Source organism: Artemia franciscana, chromosome 2, assembly GCF_032884065.1.
Source record: "Artemia franciscana chromosome 2, ASM3288406v1, whole genome shotgun sequence".
Taxonomy (NCBI): Eukaryota; Metazoa; Arthropoda; class Branchiopoda; order Anostraca; family Artemiidae; genus Artemia; species Artemia franciscana.
The window spans coordinates 58785235-58804131 of NC_088864.1; the positions used below are offsets into that span (position 1 = coordinate 58785235).

Consider the following 18897-nt stretch of genomic DNA (forward strand, 5'->3'; position numbering starts at 1 on the left):
TGAAAGCAACTAACAGTATTAAAAATTAAAAGGAATAGAAAGAGTAACATAATAAGGGGATTGTCCCCTCTAAGCACCCAACTATTCACGCTGAAGTTTTTTAGTACTTCAGCTTCTCATTGTTATTATTAAAAAACAATTATGTTTCAGGAATTGTTCTTACAGAATCGGGACTAAATTCAAATTTAAGCGGAAAGAAAGAGGGGGCAATCCCCTTCATGTATGTAACATTTTTTGTTCATTTTAATGTTGCTCTTTAGGCGTACTTTCAGACAGAAAAAAACTTCTATTTTATTTCAATTTTTTTTTAATATCAAGAAATCCAGCTCCACCTCCTCGGAAAAATTATTCCTCTCACCGGAAAATCGTCTAGAAATTCAATACCGTTAAAAAATTATCCCGGACAATTATCCTTAACATCTCCATGCGTATTATTCGGTTTACAAAGAAAATCTTAAAATAAATAAAAATAATTTTGTTTAGGAATTCTGGAATTCTATGTTAGTCGGGGGTATGGTCTATATGAGTCAGGGGTAATGTCTATATTAGTCGGAGATATTTGTTGGGGGTAATGTCTATATTAGTCAGGGGTAATGTCTTTATTAGTCGAAGTAATGTCTATATTAGTAGGGTATAATGCCTATATTAGTTAAAGGTAATGTCTATATTAGTCATTTTTTGGCGAACAAACTGTAGGTGCAGCCTTTCTAATCCTTGTATGTAAGAGTTTAGAATAAAAATGAAATAACTAAACACCGGTAGGTTGAATTTGGTGTTTTACTGCTATTTTAAATCAATAAAATAAAAAGAATAATAAGGATTTATGTTAAATCTAAGATTAAAGAAATAAATTTCTATTGTAATTCGAAACGAACAAGAACTACTTTACAAGACAAAATAAAACCCAAAATCAAATAAATTACTTTATTATGACATAATTTTAATCATAATATAAGGTTTACTCTTTAGGTTATATATAGTTATATACTACTAGCTGGGTCCCGGCTAAGGGTTCTCACCACGTTTCATTCCGATCCTTCCACTCTAAGCATTTCCCACCCAGATTTCGTGTCTCCCCCTCCAACTCCCCCATTATCATCGGATACGGTCGGGATTTAAAATAAGAACTTTGAGAAACGAGGTCTTTCTAAATATCAGATTTCATTGATGTCCGATCACCTATTCGTAAATTAAAAATACCCACCATGTTTCATCCCGATCTCTCCACTCTAAGCGTTTTCCAAGATTTCCTGTTTCCCCCTCGAACTCTTCAATATCACTGGATACGGTCAGGATTTGAAATAAGAAATATTAAATTTCATTAAGATCCGATCACCCATTCATAAGTTAAAAATACCCCACTTTTTTCAATTTTTCCTCTCCCTCCCATCCCCCAGATGGTCGAATCGAGGAAACGACTGTTATCAAGTCAAATTGTGCAGGTCCCTGACACGCCTACCAATTTTCATCGTCCTAGTACGTCCAAAAGCATTGAACTCACCAAAGCACTGGAAATTCCCCCCCCCCCCCAAAGAGAGAAGACCCGTTCTAATTATGTCAATCACGTATCTAGAAGTTATGCTTATTCTTCCCATCAAGTTTCATCCCAATGTCTCCACCCTAATCGTTGTCCAAGATTTCCGGTTTCCAAGATTTCTGTTTTCCCCATCCAACCCCCTATATCTCTGGATCCGATTCAAATTGAAAATGGATCATCTGAGACATAAGATCTTTCGATATATCAAGTTTCATTAAAATATGACCACCCATTCGTAAGATAAAGATACCTCAATTTTCACTTTTTCAAGATTTCCAGCACTTTTTCAAGATTTCTGGTTTCCCTCTCCAGCTCCCCCCAATATCACTGGATCTGGTCGGGATTCAAATAAGAGCTCTAAAACACAAGATTCTTCTAAATATCAAATTTTATTAAGATCTGATCACCCGTTCGTAAGTTATAAATACCTAATTTTTTCTAGTTTTTCCGAATTAACCGTCTCCCACTCTTCCCCCCACTGATGGTCAAATCGGGGAAACAACTATTTCTTATTTAAAATGGTCTGGTCCCTGATACGCCTGGTAAATTTCATCGTCCTAGCTTATCGGGAAGTGTCTAAACTAAGAAAACCGGGACCGACAGAATTTGCGATGGCTATATGCCACTTGGTAAATACCAAGTGCCATAAAAACTTAGTTGAGTGAAAAGCACTTTAGGCAAAAGAAACAAGACAAAGAGGTGACCAAAGAGCTGTCTACAAAATCACCAATGAACAAATTGGCATGAAATCCTTATTTAGCAAAGACAAGTAAAAGATGTATCAAGATAACAAAGCAGCTGGTGATGAACCAAGTTTGGGCCGCTACTTTGATAAGCTGTTGAAGGGCCCTCCGTCAAATATTTCCCAGCTATTTCAGGATCAACTTTGTTCTCCTTAAACTAACATGGATACATTATAATTCACCAAAATTGCACCAGGAGCAAAAAACGAAGTTACCTGGCAAACCCCCGATTTTACCCAGTCCCTAGCTGCTGAATAGTTTACTCCACTGGTTAAAATTTTTCAGTCTTGAATTTACATACATTTCGAACATTGGTGCATATTGACAACAAATATACTTCAATTTCATTTGACTCACCTCTTCTGCTCTGGACCTTGGTCAGACTTAACTGAGCGACAAACCCCCAATAACTAGGTAACCCAGAAATTGCCCAAGGAAATCTGGCGCCATCTTTTGGATGGGTTGCGCATGAAAAAAAAAAGAAAAAAAATCGGCCGACATCTCATATATTTTTTTCAATATACGATAATGGCACTGACCTCCATCTCTGCCCGGTAGTACTGGCTGGCCAATATATCAGTTGGGCCCTAATCATAACCAAGAAAATTTGATATATTCAGAACTTTTTGTTTCAAATAAGCAAGTAAATCGTTTTCTTCAGCATTTATTTTACTCTACTGTGGTAACTCCATCCCAGCCCCCCCCCAGAACACGAAAAAAAGAATTAAAATAATAGGAACAGTTGGACATTCTATGCATTATTTTCTATCTGTATGCCAAATGACGACTGTTCACAGAATGGTTACGTAACAAAAAAGACGGGCAGGTTTGATGTTTTGAGGAAGTATTTTACTCGGCTTGAAACTTCCATGGATAATTTCTTGAGCCAATGGATAATCACAATTTTCTTGGGATGTTGTTGTAAAGGCATCCTAAGGAAGGGGGATTTTTTTGTATCTGATCAGTTTGAAACCTGTATCCCTTAGTCCCCGAGTCAAGCGGGCTGTTCTTCTTTTTAACTCAACTTTAACTTTGGTAATCACAGCTAAAACAAGGGCAACTTTGAAAAGAAAGAAAGGCATGCTTTCAGTAAATCTGAAATGAATCGATCTGCTTATATTCCAATAACAAACATAATTTGTTGGAGTCCCTATTGGCTCGTCTCTAAGACATATACGTCTTCTACTGATCAAACACCTCAATCGACGAATCCCCGGCTCGTATGCTTCCATAGTCTCTGCTAAATTCCGTTTTAGCCGCCCCCTCCTTGCCAGCCTATACAACGCTACTGTTTTACCTCATATTCTGTACTAAATACCTCCTACGTTTTCCTCCCTGGTACAGAAACTCAGTCCTCATTAAAAAGTATCACATAATCGACCCTCATGTTGCAGTTGAAAATTTAATCAAAAGACACAATATTAAAATAGTAGATCACGATTGGTATAATCTCCTTTTACAATAGATCTGCCTTCTTGAACAAAAACATGTTTGTCTAGTGAAAAGGGAGGCGTCACCTTGCAGCACCCTTGTAGATATTACCCACAGCTTTACACGGAAAAAAACTTGGGAGACAATTTAGCCTCGCCGACAGGAAATTCTTCTAAAATGTCCATAAAAGTGGACAGGAAAAGTGTCCATAAGTTTCCCATAAAAATACTTTCTATAAGCACTGGAAAGATTAAAAAATTTTAAAAGGCATTTAAACTTCTACAATGAGGTTCTCGGTTTGTTTTGTAGTTAAGGAGGGAGGAGATACCTCAAAAGTGCATTTTAATGCCAAAAAGTCCCAGCTCTCATAGTCTTTAGATAAATTAAATCTAAAAACAATTTTTTTCAACCGAAAGTAAGGAGCTACATTAAAACTCAAAATTGGCAGAAATTATTCCATTTCTGACGAGGTTGCCTCTCACCTCAATATCTTGCTCTTTATATTAACATTCTTAGCATTTTTAAAAGGCTTCCTATTACAATGGAATGACCCATAGTTTTCAGGAGGCGTTCTTAAAAAAATTTGAACAAACAATTAAACTTTAGGGTAAAGAGCAAGGTATTGAGGAGAGGGGTAACACCTTCATATAAAAAAAAATCAGTTAGTTTTGACTTTTAATCTTACTCCTTAATTTCGGTCGAAAATACTTGGTTTTTTCAAATTTGATTTCTGATCGTTTTTCAAATACTGCCGGTAAATCTGGCTCACCTTCCATGAGAATTTCCCTCTCTTCAACGAGACTCCTCCATGGAAATTTACTCCTACTTAAAATACACCCCCTTCCCCTGTAAAATTCCTTGTGGACGATTCAGTATGCAAAACTCTCCTAAGCGTACTTTCATTTGAAAGAGACTTTAATCCCAAATCTTTTCCTGATCATTCCAGAAATCCCTTTTTCCGTGGAAATTTTTTCACTGAAATTCAAACACGCTGAAAATAGCCCCCTGGATAATTCCCTCGGAAAAATCTCCACGTGCAAAGTTAAGTTGGCAAAGAGAAAGAAAGACAAATAAAGTGAATTTAACATAGAAAATCTGTCAAATCTCTCCCCTGTAAAATTTACCCTCGAAAGCTCACCCCTAGAAATTTACCTTCCCATGGAAACCCATCCCAAGCACAAATTCCTCCTCCAGAAAATGTCTAAATCCTTTCCTATAACAAATACTATACGTAAACAATGGACAAATTTCGAAACTTTGAATGCTAGTTGCCTCTCCCGTGGGGAGAGGCAACTAGCCTCTCCACACGGGCTGTAATGTTATCCACCATCTTGTTACCATAGGGTGTCATGCTACCCCTAGAAGCATAGCACGGGCATATTTAAACTATGCTGAACAAAATGCTTATCTCATAAATTTTGATTGGACGACTCTAGGGTCTATTATGGGCGTGGAGGGCTCCCTCCTTTGGCCAATTTTTCTAGCAACTAGCCCCCGAGAGGGCTAGTTGCCCTCCAGTCTTTTTGGTAACTTGAAAAGGTCACTAGTATTTTTAATTTCCGTTCAAATGCACTCTCCACCGATCTTCTAAGACCATTATTCTGATGCAATCACCCTGAGTAAAAAAAAAGAAGAAAAACAGGCATCCGTTCTGGCAAAATACAAAAAATTCTACATTTTGTACATAAGACCTTGAAACTTCTACATCAGGGTTCTATGATACGCTGAATCTGATGGTGTGATTTTTATTAAGATTCCTTGACTTTTAGGGGGCGTTTCTCCCTTTTTCAAAAATCATGCAACTTTTTTCAGGCTCTTAATTCTTGACAAGTAACAGTAAACCGGATAAATCTCATACATTTGGAATCAGCAGGATAAGATGATTCTTTTGATGTGTCTATAGATATAACAATTTCGTTTTTTAGAGTTTTAGTTATTATTGAACCGAGTTGCTCCTTACTGACAGTTTGTTAGCACGAACTGTTTAATGCGGAATTCAGACGAGGGGAGGGCAGAGGAAAAAATTGATGTATAAAAAAATTGATGTATAATTCCCAGGGCCATAACCAGGAATTTAGTTGGGTGGGCTGCTTTTCCAGGGGGGGGGGGGGTGTACAAAAAACAACTAAAAACATCAGAAATTTTAATCGATATTTAATCCCTCTTGCTATATGGGAATATTTCTAGTCTACGCAGCTATTATGAAAGTAAAGGGTAACATTTGACCACAAAATTAGCATTCCATTTCTGAGGCGGACTGAGCCTTATTCAACCTCAAGGTCTCAAAAGTGCTCCTTATATCAGAAATCGAGAGTTCTAGTCCTTTTTTATAAACCGGAAGCGATTAAAAATCAACCATCCAGGGGGGGGGGGGGGGTAAACATTGGCTCTCTTGTATTAAATGCATCTTTATACTGTCTCTATAGCCGTCAACGAAGCAGTCCAGTCAAGCCGTAATAGAACTAACTCATTAGGAATAGACTTCCACATTTCAAATCGGAACAACCTGTTTGTCAAAGTTGTGATGGATAAGAGTTTTGATAGAATTGGACATAGCCAATGAAAAAACTAAGGAGCCACAGAACAGTTTCTTATAATAAATAAGTCAATATCTTTTTTACAAATACATATATATATATATATATATATATATATATATATATATATATATATATATATATATATATATATATGAATATGTATGTATGTATATATATTTCCTTAATATTTCATTAGAATCTATTTTATCTACTGATCTACCTAATTAATTTAGTCTATTCAATCTATAAGTCTATTTAGTTTTGCTTTCTACAGTTTTTATTTTATTTATATTTTCTTCTCCATTTTGCTCTTCTCTCTTTGAGTAAGTGATTATTTTATTTTATTTCTTCTCTGAGTAAATGAGCAGGGGAGGGGGGCCAGCTGCCCTCCAATATTTTTGTCCACTTCAAAAACGGCACTAGAACTTTTGATTTCTGATAAATGAATCCTCTTCCGATATTTTACCATCACTTGTTGGATACGGTCAGCCCTGAAAAACAACAACAAATAAACACACGTCCAAGATCTTTCTTATGGCAGAAAATACGAAATTCCGTAATTTTTGTACAAAATTCTCAGGTATGCTGACTTTGATGGTGTCATTTTCACTTTAAAATGATTGTGTCAAAATGACTTGATGTTTTGGGGATGTTTCCTTCTTTTTTCAAAAATTGGGCAAATTTTCTCAGGCTTATATCTTTTGAAGGGTGGCACTAAATTTGATGAATTTTACATATTTTGAATAAGCATCAAAATTCGATTCTTTTAATGTTTTTATTGTTATCAATACTCTGTTTCTTACAATTTCAGTTACTATTGAGATGCATCGCTCCTTACTTACAATTCGATGCTACAAACAGTCTGATGAGAGATCAAGTATACGATATCAACTTCGCCTCATCAGCAAGCGAATCCCTGTCAGTGCTCACATTAAAAATGTATTTAAGGCAGATTCTTTCAGGTTACAGTACCAGACTGTTCTAATATTTTGTGGTGATTATCATCCCCATTTTCAGTTACTTTTTTCTCCAATTAGCCCCTTCTCATTTTCATTCCTCCTCTTTTTGGAAGTGTAATTTTTTATTTTATTGTTGGTTTATTCCTTGTCCCTAAGGAGATACTATTGAGATGCATCACTCCTTACTTACAATTTGATGCTACAAACAGTCTGATGAGAGATCAAGTATAAGATATCAACTTCGCCTCATCAGCAAGCGAATCCCTGTCAGTGCTCACATTAAAAATGTAATTAAGGCAGATTCTTTCAGGTTACAGTACCAGACTGTTCTAATATTTTGTGGTGATTATCATCCCCATTTTCAGTAACTTTTTTCTCCAATTAGCCCCTTCCCATTTTCACTCCTCTTCATTGTTGGTTTAATCCTTGTCCCTAAGGAGATGAATCGAGTTTAACTCTCTGTGTACCTTGTAAACTAAAATTATATTAATTCAATAAAATAGTTCAATTCATCAGTTTTACTTTTATTCATTCCTTAATTTAGAGTTTTTTCATTTCCTCAAGCTGAACTGGTTTGAAATATTTTCCGATTTTCACAGTTTTCTACGAGTTTTTAAGTCTACAAAAACTAAATTTGAGAAAAAAATGGATCTAACTGACTCATTGCTATGGAATAACAGCCTAGAAAATACTATTACTTTTTCAATTCTATTCAGTTTTTTTCTTTTTTTGCGAAATAAATGATTTAGACACCTTTCCTATCATTACCTTGCTTTTCTAGGTATATTTTTGGACGCCTAAAAATTCTAATAGGCATGCGCTTTGGACACTATATTCTTCTATTTCTGTTCAAATAACTCATAAAAGAAAATATTGTATTGCAAACTAAGCAAAAGTATGTCTCTACTCCGGTAATTCTACAAATACTTGGGTTAATGGATAAAATCAAAATTCACTTGCCAAAGAAGCAGAGAAGCTGGAGACAAAAATCTCACTTAAAAAGTTTTTTTTGCGCATGCACTCTTTCATGCTTCTGCAAATTGCTCGAATAGGAAAAGCTTTTCTCGCATAAATCATATTTAAATGGTCTTTCACCTGTATGCACACTTTTATGCCTATGCAAGTCACTCAAAGAGGAAAATCTTTTCTGACTCACGTTACATTTCTATAATTTTTCTCTTGTATGCACTCTTTGATGCCTATTCAAACTGGATGGTACAGAAAAGCTCTTCTTACATAAACCACATTTAAATGGCTTTTCACCAGTATGAATCCTTTGATGGATGTGCAAATGGTACTTTTGAGAAAAGCTCTTTTTACATACACTGCATTTAAAAGGTTTCTCGCCGGCGTGTACTGCTAGATGTCTGTTCAAATTGCTCAATAAAGAAAAATGTTTCTTACATATATCACATTTAAATCGTTTATCACCGTCATGTACTCTTTGGTGCTTATTCAAATTGCTCTTAAAAGAAAAGCATTTCTGACATATTTCGCATTTGAATGGTCTCTCTCCAGTATGTACTCTTTGATGCCCGTTCAAACTGCTTGATACAGAAAAGCATTTCTTACATGTATCACATTTAAATGGTTTATTACCAGTGTGGATTCTTCTGTGCTGATTTAAATTGCCCAAAAAAATAAAGCATTTTTGACATATATCACATTTAAATGGTTTATCACCAGTATGCACTTTTTGATGCTGTTTCAAATTACCCAAGGAAGAATAGTCTTTCTGACATTGATCACATTTAAATGGGTTTTTCCCTGTATCTACTATTTTTTGTCTTTCCAATTTTCTGTACCGTTTAGTTTGCGAGCGAATACTCAAATGCGATTTTTGATTATTTAAGCTTTTTGTTTCAGATTCCGATTCAGAGGAATTTAAGCAAGTTCTTGAAGACGAATCGTGTGATGTATTCCGCTGTAATTCTAGTTCAGAAACATACAGTGAAAAGTGGCCTTGTGTGACTAGATGCTGTCGCATATCACCAATATCTTTTTGTAAACAAATTGGACATTTTCTTGTCCCTCCCATTTGGTGTTCCATAAAATGAACAACAAAATTTTTGTAGTTACGAGCCACTGCAGGACACAGATCGCATTCTATTGGCGATAGTTCTTCACAGCCAGTGTCCACGTGAAGATCTAGCATCAAAAATGAGTTCTCTGCTTTTCCACAGGTGCTGCAACGCCAGACACCGGCTGTTGATTCTTCTATAAACTTCTCCGTCAGCCTTCTCACCACAACGACCGATTTCGGGCCTAATAGTTTTAGCTGAGATAGAGTATCAGAACTGCATGCTGTAGAATTCAAAATCTCTAAAGTAAAGAATTTTTTATTTGTAATAGAATAATATTAAAAAATTAAACAGAGGGGAGTCAAAGCAATTATAAATGAATGGGGAACACTCGACAACTATTATACGATTAAGATCTACATCGTCTACCACTTGTTTCATCTGGTAAGGTTAAATATTAACAGAAAACGAAATGAAAATATTTCAAATTAGTTTCAATTCACAGATTAATTGAATTAAAATACAAAAGCAATCTTATGCCGAGTAAAAAAAAAAAAACAAAAAAAAAACAAACATTCAAATGCTTCGATATGTTTTATGGATCTTCTATTTCTCTTTCTCACCTGGCTGTACTTACTTTAACTGTTGAAAATAGACTTTCTGATCACAGGCAGTGCACATGCGCTGCCTAAATAAAGAGAGATGTTGGCACAATGTAATATTTTTTTTTGGTCTTAGACCAGGGCATTTCGTATCGAAGGAGTTGTCATAGAAACTTCAAAAACGACTCATTCGATTGGAAATTTAAAGAGCTCTTTTTAATAGTCAAAAGTGATTAAAGGACAACTAACCCCCTTCCCACGCCCACCATTTGCCCAAACACATCCAATGAAAATTTTGAGATAGCCTTTTTTTCAACGTAGTTGAAAGGTCCGGAAATTATTTCTTTGAGGCGGACAACCCCCCTCCTCTACAGCCCTGAGGGCAAGGGTTTTAAGTTATGCCATGGGGGCATTTAACGTTTATATAGAAAGGGTGATTGTATAAACTTCAGATGAGGTTTATTGGATTGTTAATTATCAACTCTAGTGCCCTTTTTAAGATTCAGAGTGATCCGAGGGTGGATACCCCCCCTACATATCGTGTATTCTCCCGAAATACACCTAATAGAAATTTTTAGATGGCCATTTGTTGTCATGGGAACTTCAAAAAAGGCTCACTTGATTGGAAATTGAAACGGCTACTGCCCTTTTTAATAGTCAAAAGTGAATGGAGGGCAAGAAGCCCCCCCCCCCCACCCATCAATTCTCTAAAAACATCTAATAATTTTTTTTAGATTTTTTAGCCATTTTGTTCAACGTAATTGAAAGGTCTGAAAATTATGTCTTTGAGGATGACAAACCCCACCCCCTTCATAGCCCTCAGCGCAAGGGTTGTAAGATATGCCCCGACGGCATGTAAGGTTCATATGGAAAGTGTGTGCGTAAAAACTCCGGAGGGGGCTCATTTGACAGAAAATCATATGTTCTAGTTAGCTTTCTACGAATCAAAGTAATTGGGAACACCCCCCCCCCCCACGTAGTATTTTCCACAAATGCATCTGATAGAAATTTTTAGATAGCCATTTGTTCAAAAATAGTCCAAAGATCATATAATAACGCCTTAAGGGTTGACAGAATCCCCCAGAGTCTGGGAGTAAGGGTTGTAAGTTATGCCCAAGGGGCAGGGGCATATAAGATTTTTACATTCCAGGAATATATAAGGGAAGGGGTGGTCGTTTAAACTTTAGAAGAGGCTTATTGATTGAAAATGTAAAGTTCTAATTCCCTTCTAAGATTCAAGCATGATGGAGATCAACAGGCCCCCCCTTCCCTGACATCCTCTTTTCTCGAAACGCATTCAATTGAAAGTGTGAGATAGCCATTTTGTTACTGACAGTCCAATAATCATGTAACAATGTCTTTAGGGCGGACACAATCCCCCAGAGCCCACGGACAAGGGTTGTAAGTTACACCCCGGGGCATATACGTTTTTTTGATGGAACGGGTGGTTATATAAACTTTGAATCGGATGGATCTCATTTGATTGGAAGTCGGAATTTTCAACGAGTGTTGAAGGGGATGAAGAAGCCAAAGGTGCTATGCGCATACTGCTACTATTACTGCTACAATTATTGCGACTGCGCAAGCTAAGGGCATTAAGGTGAAGCTTCTAAGGAATATTTAGGCGGTTGTTGAAATAAATCAAAACAAACTATGAGCATATGGACTTTCAAAAAGATGACAAAGCAATATCTCAAGAACAACTCATATTCTTAAGTTAGACCTTTAACGGTAAGTTGTAGGGAATTTTGAACTAGCCAGAAGGCACTACGTGTATACTTTCAATGCTACCACTGGAGTTACTGTAGCTAATGATGCTAAGGATATTAAAGGGAAACTTTTAGGCAACTTTTAGGAGGAGTCATAGTAGGGGAGCTAATTTGATTCAAAATTAAAAGTTCCAGTGCCTTTTTTAATAGTAAAAAGAGATTGGAAGGCAGCAACCTTTCTCTCAAGCCCGTTCTTTTTCCAAACACATCCAGTCAAAATTTTGAGACAATCATTTTTTTTTCAGCATAGTAGAAAAGTCCAGCAACTATGTCTTTAAGGATATTGGGCATATTAACCCCCATAATTATGCAATGGCCCATTATGGTTTAAAACTAAAAGTTGCTTTAAACTAAATCAAAAGGCATTGTATTTTTGGTTGCCAATAAGACACCTCCAGCAATATATCGAGAACGACTGAGGGTATTAAGTTGAAACTTTTGAAGCTACTACTATTACTACTTCTGCTCTTAAATTTAAACAAATAAAAGATGTAAGTATATCTAGGTTTTCACAGAGCAATGTTATGTCAGGATTAAAAATTGTTTCTCCAACATACAAACAGCAACCCAAACTGTGGATTCTTATAGAACAAAACTGAAAAGATATAAGATATTATTTTTTTCATGAAAAAGACTTTGCCAACAAAAAACAAACAGAAATTGATTTAAAAACAATTTCCACAAAACAAGTTTTCAAAGAAAAGTAAGAGCTTAATTTAGCCAAAAATGGCAGAAATAAAGTCATATAATCTTCTAAGCTTAAAACTACCACAAACCATTATCAATAAATAAATGAATCAAAATGAACAGAAATTACAATAAATAGCCGAGTCAAACTCAAAATGAACATGAGTAAGGCTGATAGCCCCCATACCTTCTCAATTCAGTCATATATATTTAAACAAAAAACACATAACTGCTGTACATAATCTACCATGAAAGCACAAAAAGTGCTTGGCTAGGGCAGAAACTTCAATAAAGAATAACTAAACAATCAACAAACAGAAACAATGAATCAACTGGATTTATCACAAAAAGAAAAAAAGGGGCGAACAAAAAGAAAGAAAGAAAAAAAAAGAAAAGAAAACGACCGAAAAGAGGAGGACCGCACAATATTCAAATCTAAACAGTATTTCTCTAATGACCCTTCAATGCTTGCTGGAACATAATAAGATTATTTGAATTCCAGATTTCCAAGGGGATTAAATTCCAAATAGCTGGTGCAAAAAATCTAATTAAAAAAGAAGCTCTTTTTGTTGGTGGTGTCTTGTGGACAATGTAACATGGATTTTGTGCTTTGTATGCAAATCTTGATTTAAAACCAATAGATTTTTAAATGATGATGGAAGGAGGTTGTTTAAATATTTAAAACAAAAAGTTGCAATCTGAAAATCCCTAGTCTTTGCCACATCAAATATTTTAGTAAGTTTAAAATATAATGTTATCTGAATGCTGAAGAGGTGATATAAATTCAATGGCCTTATTTTGGATGATCTGGATTCACTTATAACATGAGATGAAGTTACTTACCCATACAGAGCATCCATAAGACAAATAAAGATGTAAAACAGAATGATAAATCATTTTCAGGATTTTTTTTTAGGGAAATGGAATTTAAGATGGCAGATAACTCCTAGGGACCTTGATACTTTGTTACCAATTAATTTGGCATTTTCTTTCCACAAAATATTCTCATCAATAATAAATCCAAGATATCTACTGGTTTTTACTCTATTTAAAATATTATTTTTTAATTTTAAATTGAGGTCTGTTTGGATTGATCCAACTCTAGAAAATAAAATATAATTTGTTTGACCTAATTTAGTGTTATAGACTGTGAATCAGCCCACAATACAAATTCTGTCAGAGCAATTATCATTTTCTAAAATAATGAAGACCAGAACATAACTTGCACTTTATTTAAAACAGAATACATTTTAAATATGTTCACTTTTTTTACTTTCACAAATATAAAATTATCAAAACTTTCAGGAATAAATATCAATATGTCAATTAAACTGATAGTCCATAGTTATTTGTCTTATCAGTAAACCACTTAACACTTAAATTCCGTTGATATGTTTGCTAAGGATTAAAAGTGAAAACTTGACTCAAAATAAAACACTTATTTTGACCCAATATTACCCCTTAGAGACTAGAATGGGATAATGAAAAAAGAATAAACCCTTTGCAAATTTGATTTAACTTTTTTATTTACTCAAAAAGTGCTGTTATACCTCAAACATAAAAAGGGTCCTACAAGAAGCTATTAAGCTCACAATTGTTTTGTGTTTAATACTTAAATTGCTTTTAAGTATTTTCTAAGGATCCCTAATAAAAACTTTAGACTTTTAGTAAAGCTATTTGAAAGTTTCATGGTTTATCTGAGATAATAAATTTCTTTAGTATAAGATCATTTTTTATTGATTAGACAATATTGTAGGTTCAAATATACCTTTGCCATTACTATCCACTTCCTGGGAGCTGGTTTCTGGCAAATGAGTGGAAGTTCTAGGTGAAATACCACCAGGTGGTAGAATTTGATGTTGAGGCAGTGTACTAGAGTGTGAGCTGTCCATGAGCATTCCAGTATCACTTCATTAAGTAGCCTATCTTCAAATCCTACAAAAAAAGAAAATATTTAACAAAATATAATAAAAAATTCTTAATAACCTACCCAGACATTATAAAGCTTACAAACAAAAAACAAAAGATGAAAACTAAACTGAAAGATTGGAAAAACAAGAGGCTTGAACAGATTTAAACAGGGTATTTGAAAAAATACAAAGCCAGCTTCATTAATTAACTCTTTATTCACAAATTTTAATGTTCAAATCAGTAAAAACGTTTTCTTCTGTTAAAAAACAGAAAAAAAAATCAATTATTGGAGCTTTGCATCAAATGTACAATTGACTTCAAATTTCCAGGGTTAATTTTTGTTTGCTGATATTGAGGTAAAAATTTACCCCCCCCCTTCCTGATTGGATTCAACCACAGCAATACTAACTTTGAAATCCTTTTACTCCATGAAATAGTCAATGTATATGAATTGAATTTATTGATGACCCATTGTAAACACAATAGCAAATTGAGTGCAAAAAGGAAAAGAAGGACAGAAATAGCAAATAAAACAGAATCAAAATTTACACCATAACAAAAGCACAACAATTAAACACATAAAAAAATCCAACACATTTGATGTTTAAAAAAAAAAAACACAATGAGGGCCCATTGATTTGTTTATGATTTGAAATGGAGGTGTTTCAAAATATCTTCCCAGTAGATCAGTAGACTTTTGATATATTCCAGAGAATTTTCTTCACCTGACTCAATTGCTTTTCAAGATAGCATGAAGCCCCTCTGCTAGAATTTACATATCACAACACTTGTCTCAAACTAAACATTTCCCATATTGAGCCTGTTTATGATTTAAATTTTTTGCTCTAACTTTAACATCCTCTTTCTAAGGTTTGATAACATTTTCAAGGAAAAAGCTCAAGGTTTGAAGGTGTGTGGAAGATAAGATTCCATTATTGCTAAACTTCACAAATTGTTTTTCCAAAATTATTCCATCCATCTTCCATGTTGTCAAATTTTAAACTCTCAAGTTCAGTATTCAACTGTTCCTGGAAGGTTTTTCTCAAATTTTCATCCTGGAGTCTATCAACATCATAACTTTCTGGGAAGTAGTTACTCTTCCAAAATTTCAGCTTTAAATTAACCTTAGACACTACTAGATGGTGATCTTTACTTTTAAAATCAACAACAGCACTCCTATACACCCTAGTATCTTGTATTGATCCTGCTAGTCTTTAGTTTACAATAACATAATCAATAAGGTTTTCTGTCTTACCATCACATGAATACCATGTCAACTCATGGGCCATTTTGTGACCAAACACTGTATTGGTTATAACTAGGTGGTTATACCTAAAAATTGCAAGATTGCAAGTCTATAGCCATTACTGTTTTCTTTTCCTATACTGAATTTACCTAGGCTAGGATACCATATATCCCTATTTCTACCAACCTGGGCATTAAAATCTCCTAGAACCCTGCTATTTGCTCCTGTAACTGTAAGTAAAATTTGTCTGAGTCACTAGTATCTCTGTTAGTTGGTTCTACAGGGGCATATACTACTACAACTGATACCCTGAACTTTTTAGTCATGAAATGAGTAATTAGTGTTCTATTATTAACACCTTCCCAACCTAAAGAAGACTTAGCAGCTTCCTTATTCATCATGAACCCTACTCCCTGTTTGTGTACTCTATCCTTCCTGCCTGAGTAAATAAATTATATGTCACCTAATTTCTTGCTTCCTACCCCTGGATATGAGTTTCTGAAACTACTAATAAATCCAGTTCAAACCATCTGAATTTGTCTTTCAAAATGTCAATATGATAATCATTTTTTAACATTGTAACATTCTAAGTTCCAATTTTCATGTTCTTCAAATCTTTGAAATTATTTTGGGCTCAGGAAAAGCAATGATCCTGGAATACCAGTGCAGGATGGGGACCAACACATCTTCTTACCTCTATACCAAAGTGCTTAACCTGGCTTAGAACCAGACAGCAATAAGTCCCTGGGTCCTCCAATAAGTTGGAGGCTTTGTGCATTCCTGGGCCCATATTGGTCATAACATGGTTTTCAGCACTTGGCAATGCTCTTCTATCAACAAGAGTCAAAACCCTTCACAGACAGTCTCAAGCCTATTACCTCTAACTCATTATATATTCATGCCTACAAATATTATGCCACTATGGGGAGGCAGCCCATAGTAGATAAAGTAGCTAAGAAGAGGTTTTTCAGCCCAAAAATGCCCATTGAGACAAACCAAACCCAGAAAAATATCCAATCATCAGAATCCCATGCAAGTGCTCTGTTGCTTACTAGGCTACAATTTCCAAAGGGGCACAACCCCTCAAGTGGGAAAAGTTGACCACAAGTTTCCCAGTCTTGCAGGTAGCCTACCCTGAAAGGGTCAAGACAGCCCTTTACAGAGAGTGTTGTGCATAGATGTGGATCTTATGCCCTGCAGCAGTTGTCCTCCTATACAGGATCCTCCCACAATAGTGTTCTGCATCACCATGCAATTTAACCTATTACTGGGGAAAGGTTTGTAACTCATGGGACATGTGGAAATGAGGGCCCTCTTGAGTGAACATTTTGGGGCCTTCTTACTCCTCCACCTGCATTTATAGCCTCAGGAGAGGGTGCCCTAGTTTCTATTATGTGCACCCCTGAGATAAGATCCTTCTGGGTCTGTGCCTCCTATGGAGGTACTCTATATATCTGTAGGGCATTCCCCTATCTGTTGTCCTCTACCAAAACCTAGCATGATTATCTAATAACTAATGCAAATAATGAATATTTGCAGTAAAATGTAACTATGGGTGGTCTGAATATCATCAGGAGCCTTTACAATTTTCTATAAATTCTTAATATTCAAACAGTTTACCTTTCTTAATAGCCTAGCCTAATAAACAAATTAATAATAGGCTGTTTTTCTTAAATCATAAACACTGTTGCCAGATTGTCAACGCAGAAAAGGGCCCTGGGGTTTCAAAATAAGCCCGAACAATCCCACTTTTGAGATTTCACTTTTTATAGTAAGCATGTATGAAAGCTTGTTTCACGGAGAATGCTACATCTGGATGCAACACTAATGCTGAATTTTCAGTCCGAAAGCTGTTCTCACTGTTTCTTCTTTAAACTTAAGGATAAGGAAGAGTCGTAATTTTGTTGATCTCCCCTCAACATTCGCAGGGAAGAAGAATAAACCTACCCGGCAGACGGAAATACTTGACATTTTATGCTGCTTTTAAGTTTGAAATATAAAAGAATTACCTTAAGCTGTATTGCAGTTTAATATTTTGAACTCTTGGTTTTTTCTCTGACGCTAAGCCTTTCCATTGAAAAACTAATGGTGCGAAAGTAAAACTGTTTACTTGAAAACGAAGTCGTCCATGAAAATCTCAAACTCGAGACTTTTGAAATCAAAGAACATGTGTTCAGACTTAGGATCAAAGTTGGACGATTTAATTGTGTACGGTATGGGATATTTGCCATGAATAATATTTTTCAGTGATTTTTCTACTAAAAATATAAAACATAAAAACCTAAGGCTGAAGAAAAGACAGTAATTTCAAGGGTTGTCAGTGGATCAGCTACTCCAATCAGCTGTGTGAATGTGACTTTTCGGTTTTTTCAAGGGAACAACAACTCTTACTTTACTTATGATTCATGGTCATCCATCAAAGAAGAGGAGGCAGCTCGATGAAATGACGTCAATGCAGTGAAGATGGAGAACAGCTCGAAAATGATGATGCTGGCGTCTAAGACCCCCTTTACAAAAATATTAAGAAGTCACGTTTTTTCATTTTTTTGTTTTGTTTTGAAGCATTTTAAATGCATAAGTTGAACTTTGACATAAAAGCTGAGGATGTATTAAAATAAATATGACAGTAAAAAAGAATCTAAAGTCCTTAGTAAACGAGAAAACATTTTGAGGGAATAAAAAATTGAGAGAAATATAAAAACCACTTGCATGTCTTCATCAGTTATTGATGAACTGCCAAAAACATCATGACCATTTTTTTGCAGACGAAAAACCATAAATCTTTTGTGTATGACATTCAGCCATTAGGTAATCCTATAAATGGTTTTTGCTGTTTTCACTTGGTCACATTAGGGGTAATTCTGATGTATTATAAAAGTGAATCTGATGTGAATTGATCCTAATATGTTCTATTTACAGTCTGAATAGCATTTTGTCATAATGTCTTAATAGTTTGCTTAATAATTACTTAATAATATATATATATATATATATATATATATATATATATATATATATATATATATATATATATATATATATATATATATATATATGTATATATATATATAATGAAAAGAGAAATCACCAATGCTACAGCACAAACACACAAAAAAAAAAAAAAAAAAAAAAAACGGAGCTCTGAGCTCCGTTTTCTTTCTTTCTTTTCTTTTTTTCATTTCTTTTTAGCAAGAGATATGTTTTTCAAGTTTGGGATAGCGGGATCATAAATACTGTACTAGCGTTACTTAAGTGGCGAACAAAGAGGAATCGATATAATATTTACATTTTTTTTTATGGCACTTCGTAAGTTTGAAATTATTTTAAAAACTTCTGAGGGGGCTTATTTGGTTGGAAATTTTAATCTCTAGTACCCTCTATTAAAAAGCAAAAGAGATTGAGGGCAAGCACCCATGCATCCCTTAATTTCTAAAATACTTCCAAAAATTTT

The 18897-nt window shown here is 34.9% G+C and overlaps 1 protein-coding gene across 1 annotated transcript; it reads right to left on the minus strand.

The window, feature by feature from the left end:
• Positions 1–8068: 8068 nt before the first annotated feature.
• Positions 8069–17239, minus strand: LOC136043849 (zinc finger protein 235-like). The gene is made up of 3 exons (XM_065728797.1): positions 17067–17239; positions 14058–14224; positions 8069–9532 (listed from the first exon to the last, which is right to left on the minus strand). The coding sequence occupies exons 2-3, from the start codon at positions 14185–14187 to the stop codon at positions 8376–8378; spliced, it is 1287 nt and encodes a 428-aa protein (XP_065584869.1). The 5' UTR covers positions 14188–14224; positions 17067–17239; the 3' UTR covers positions 8069–8375.
• Positions 17240–18897: the final 1658 nt, after the last annotated feature.